Source organism: Opisthorchis viverrini (assembly GCF_000715545.1).
Source record: "Opisthorchis viverrini unplaced genomic scaffold opera_v5_220, whole genome shotgun sequence".
Classification (NCBI taxonomy): Eukaryota; Metazoa; Platyhelminthes; class Trematoda; order Opisthorchiida; family Opisthorchiidae; genus Opisthorchis; species Opisthorchis viverrini.
Window position 1 is genome coordinate 428,882 of NW_008751874.1, and position 4,895 is coordinate 433,776.

A 4,895-nucleotide genomic window follows, 5' to 3' on the forward strand; every position below is an offset into this window, starting at 1 on the left:
TTTATGTAGGTCCCAGTGCGTGTATGTGGGCGCGTCGGCACATGAGTGGTTGCTACGCTGACTAGGCGGTGCAGACAATCGATGTCCGATGTGTCAGCCTAATACGACGTGTTTGTGCGTATGAGAAAATAGACAAGCCTCGCGATCCAGTGGGCGATTGAGTTGAACAGTCAAGTATATGGGTGACGGGGTCGCTACAACACCAGTGACCTTGTGAATGATTTACGGGCTACAGAAAGCGATTTCGGAACTGAAACTGTAATCCCAATTTAAAGCTTCTCATAACGCAATCTCTACCTCGTCCTTTACACTTTTACCGGAAGCAGATAAGCTGTGCTTTACTAACCCTGTCTAGAAAGTTGGACTGGACGCATTTTCACGGGATGTGCAACACCCATCTTGGGGCTATGTGATATATCATAGTGGTGAAGCTGCTTCTCTTTCCCCATGAATCCTTCGTCTAGTTTGCCTTCCGTCTTAACGCATCTAGCTCCGAAATCCGCAGAAGGATTTTACCTTTGGCACGGTTCGAGGAAGTGCGGTGGACATGTACTTCAAGCGACAAATGGAATATTCCACAATGTACCGGGTGATGCAGTCCTACAATCGTGCAAGCGTGGAAGAAGCAGTAGAGGTGAGTCGAGACAAGTTGTTTCTTCCGTGTAATTCACCTGACATAGCTGCAAACAATACTCAATGGTCGGCTCAACGACATGGCAGTTGGCGCTTCGATGCAGTATAATTTGGTCACAGTGGTCGCGAACGTATTTTGTCAAAAAGAAACAGTGGCTCCGGTTGCACGAATGCTGTAAAGGGACTGGCTAGCTGTCGTTCAAGCATCAGGGTTCAATCTTGCCACAACAACTTCAACTATTTGTTTCGGATGTGTGTCCCGAAACTTTGACCATTTTTGTTTGCCTGGTATCAATGCTTCATTGGTAATGCCCACTAATGACCCAGTCTCATTTAGGAAGCAGCCAGCCGCTGTTAGTGGTTTAAAATGACAGACAAAAGGATTAGGGAGGCAAACATAGCTAAATTGACTTCCGTCTTTGGTGTGCGTAATTATGGATGACGTAGAACTCTGCTCTGGTCCCAGCAAAGGATTACCCCTCTACTCAGGTGTATTGTTTTGATTGCCTCACATTGGAATGATGCCATTCTGCTTATTTCCCCCAGGCTGTGAAGAGTGGTGCTCTGAAAGCATTCATTTGGGATTCGCCACGACTGAATTTTGAGGCTGCGTCAAATTGTGACTTGATCACGGCGGGTGAAGTGTTTGGTCGCAGCGGATACGGTCTGGCAATGAAGAAGGGTAACCCTTGGTTGGAGGAACTTTCTCAGGCTGTTTTGAATTTCCACGAGAGTGAGTGTCATTTGCTACATATTTTGCGATTCCATTTCAACCACAAAGATCCTCCTGTACAATGTCGAAGCTCCCTGTAGGTCTAAAGTCTGTTAGTTTGCATAACGACAGGGTGAAACTGTTACTAGCGCACTGGTTCAAACGATGGCAGGGGTTTTCCTGCAACTAGAGGACGGACTTAATGGACCAAATTCTTCAGGTCGGTTTAAATCATGCACACATTGAACTGTCGAACTTGCGAAGAAATTGCTTTTTCAGCTCTCTAGTGTACAGAAAGGCGCCGGTGGATTTTTGCCATCTGTTAAAATATAAAAGCGCAGCTCAGTCTGATAGTACTGGCTTACATAATTCGGTCTGCAGTCATTACTTAACCTTTCCTCTTTCCAACATTCCGAATCCTTGTGCCTAAAAGGGACATCCAAGCAAGTCATGCGATTAGCATACGGAGCACGTGAGTAATCCATCGCAATCTGTGGAGTGTTATCAAGTCATTTGTTCCAAAAAAATCATTCGACATACTTATACATTGCTCATCAGGTCCCTGCAATGCTTCGATGACACAGATAGTCTCAAATTGAGAGTTCTTTAACGTCTTCAACTCGCGCAACCAGATTTCTGGCCAATATAGCAACATGGAACGCACCTCAGCAACTTAAACTCAAGGCGTAAGAGATAGGCTGATAGACACCTGTGTCACAGGTGACGCGGCCTCACGAATGTTGCCCCGAACCTCATGGACACTCCCATAGTGTCAGGCGATCAGCAGAACAGCAAATAACCGTTCAACTGTGACACCATTTCGATGCCTTGCTGCCATGCTACTTGAAGGAAATACGATGGCACTGTGACACCATTTCGATGCCTTGCTGCCATACTACTTGAAGGAAATACGATGGCTGAGATTCTGCCAGGTTACCCATTCCAGACAGGGGAAGTCGAGAGGCAGAGGTCGGGTTCGAACCACGGACCTTCCGGTCAATAAATTTGCGCTCTTACCACTGAGCTATCAGCAGAATCAAAAGCAAGAAGAACCACCATAGTTGGTTGCAAGACACCGTATCGCTGTTGCCGGATCTGTTGGAAAGGGTGTTTGATCTGTACATCGTTTCGCAGGCGGAAACAGCTTAGTTTCGGTGGATCTATCTCTGCCTTTGTTTAGACAATTTTATGGGGAGGAATTTCGATGCTAGGGCTACCAGGCTAATACCACGATGATTTTTACACAGTGCCCTCTTTTCCCATTCGAAGATAGTGATGACTGTTGATGTACTACATTCTACGGAGATTTTGGCTTCAATCCTTGCACTTTTGAAATGTGCTTGGTACAAACTCTCTGTTCCTCGTGCCTTCTCACGCCCCAAAATCTCCTCTGACAGACAGTTGTGGAGTACATTCTGTTCGTCCGTACGCATTGTCCTCTAGAGATTGTGCCTCAGCAGACCAGCTAAAATGTTTTCCAGGGAGCTCAGTCCATCTCTCCAATCGGAATGTATGCAGATGATTCCTGTACTGTCTTTTTCTTTTATAGTTTCCATTGCTCTTATGTCGGTCGAATCATGTGGTATAGGGCACATGTTGGATGAGCCTTTATCGTCTGCTCAGCTTTCCTTGTGCATCACAGTTCTCAGTCTTTACTGAGACTCTTAATTATTTGACATTTGAGTTTTTTATATGCGCCGCCATACGCGTTACTTCCGGGTGCACTAAGACGGCATCTCTCTTGCTTTTCATCTTGTAAATCATGGTTTATTTGCGGTAGCGATATAATAACCCCGTAACAGGTACCTGTCTAACACTGGAGAGGAGAAAAGCGTGCATTAATTCGATCGACCGAGTGGTAAGATTGGCTCCTCTTGCAAAAGCTGGTTAAAAGCTGGGGTAAATGAACGCTGATTAATATTCACTGATTTCATTCAGTAGCTAGAAATCACAACGCAAAATATCAAAGGGAGTTTGACTTCAGTGTGGAGTGTACTTTCTCTTGTCGCGACAATATTAGCGAGTACATTGTGAAGATTCCTTACTTTGGAACAGTCCATTCAGAAGCACGCAGCTAGGATCGTTGTAAACCGATGCCAGTGGTTAGCAGCACTTGACTTTATAATTACCTCTGTGGTCCAACCAGGGTGAGGGAGAATGGACGTATTCCTCAGGTGGCGTTTTGCGAACCTCAGCAAGCCATTGTACTAATCTGGCGCATACCAATCCGGTATCCACAGGGCTTATCACACCAGGTTGGCGAATATGTAGAATTCTGATACACAGTCTTCTGGCTCTTTGGGTTGGAATCTGTCATACGCCAATGGCCACTGAATCACGCCCAAGTTTAGGCGTCCTGGACTCTATCCCAGTCCACATACAACCATGGACCGCGCATATAAGAATATATTTTGGTCCATTGTCCTGTTTACTTCCTCAAAATTGAACACTTACAAGAAAACAGACCCACATAACTTCACTTTGTTTGTTCTTGTCCTTCGAATATATATGTCGCATTTCATCATTTTCAGTCGTCTGGTAACTAAATTAAAATTTTCCACACTGTACCGTGTAACCTTAAAACCTGATGAAGTATCTGCGCTTGTTTTTTTATTACAGGAGGTTTTATGGAGAAACTTGATTCTGTCTGGATCCACGTGAACGCTGACGACTGTGAACGTACCGAGTCTAGTCCGGCCACTCTGGGTTTGACCAACATGGCCGGTGTGTTTATCATGGTTGCTGCGGGAATCATTAGTGGAGTCTTTATCACATTCGCTGAAATCGCGTGTGCGAAGAAACGGCGAACGGATGAACATCACTCTCATTTGGCATTGAATGCCGTTCATATGTGGCGGGAAAATGTTCGAGTGGGTCCTGTCCGTATGAATTTCTATTAGTAATGAAAAACAGTCCTAAGTCAATGTGGAGAGGTTGTCCGAGAGTGTGAAAAGTGGCATCACCCATAATGTTGGTCTTGAGGGTATGCTAAAACAAGCTCAAGTCACGCATTCATTTCTCCCTTGTTCTTTTGGTGACTTCGCAAATTCACCAGCGCTACGAACACCACTCACATCTAAGGTAAAAATTCCGTGTTGGTGCCTTGAGTGCTTCCATTCATGTGGTCTCCCGAGCGTTGGCAGGACCTACTAAACAGCCTTCATATAAACCGACCTCGTTTCCAAATCTCGCGCTACTAGCAATCTATAAGTAGCTCAGAGGAAGAGCACTTCTCACAATGAGTGTACTTTCCAGCTGAGAATGGGTAACTGGAATGGCCAATCATCACATTATCACCAGAGTTGAACTCTGTGACTGAAAGGCGAATGGTGCCATATCCTGTCTAAATCCGAGTTAGTCAAACCACTGAAAAGCCCCTCGTGGCTTCACTGTTAACCGAGAGGTTGCGTGTTCAAATCTCCCCGCAGTTTCGTGAAATGCGCACTACCGGCGACTTCCAATAAGAAAGGAATAGTGGTGCAGTGCCTCACGGATTTTAGGTATAACCTGGCTTCACTTATAGGAATAAACGTCGATCGCATTCACAGTT

At 45.4% G+C, this 4,895-nt stretch overlaps 1 protein-coding gene across 1 annotated transcript in view; it reads left to right on the plus strand.

The window, feature by feature from the left end:
• T265_08421 (hypothetical protein) overlaps positions 1-4,245 on the plus strand; it is a gene marked incomplete at both ends in the record, with an annotated part of 23,639 nt that extends 19,394 nt beyond the window's left edge. Inside the window, 3 exons of the mRNA XM_009174220.1 lie at positions 491-634; positions 1,180-1,366; positions 3,965-4,245. Coding sequence (XP_009172484.1) covers positions 491-634; positions 1,180-1,366; positions 3,965-4,245 — 612 coding nt within the window. The remainder of the gene's footprint in view (positions 1-490; positions 635-1,179; positions 1,367-3,964) is intronic.
• Positions 4,246-4,895: the final 650 nt, after the last annotated feature.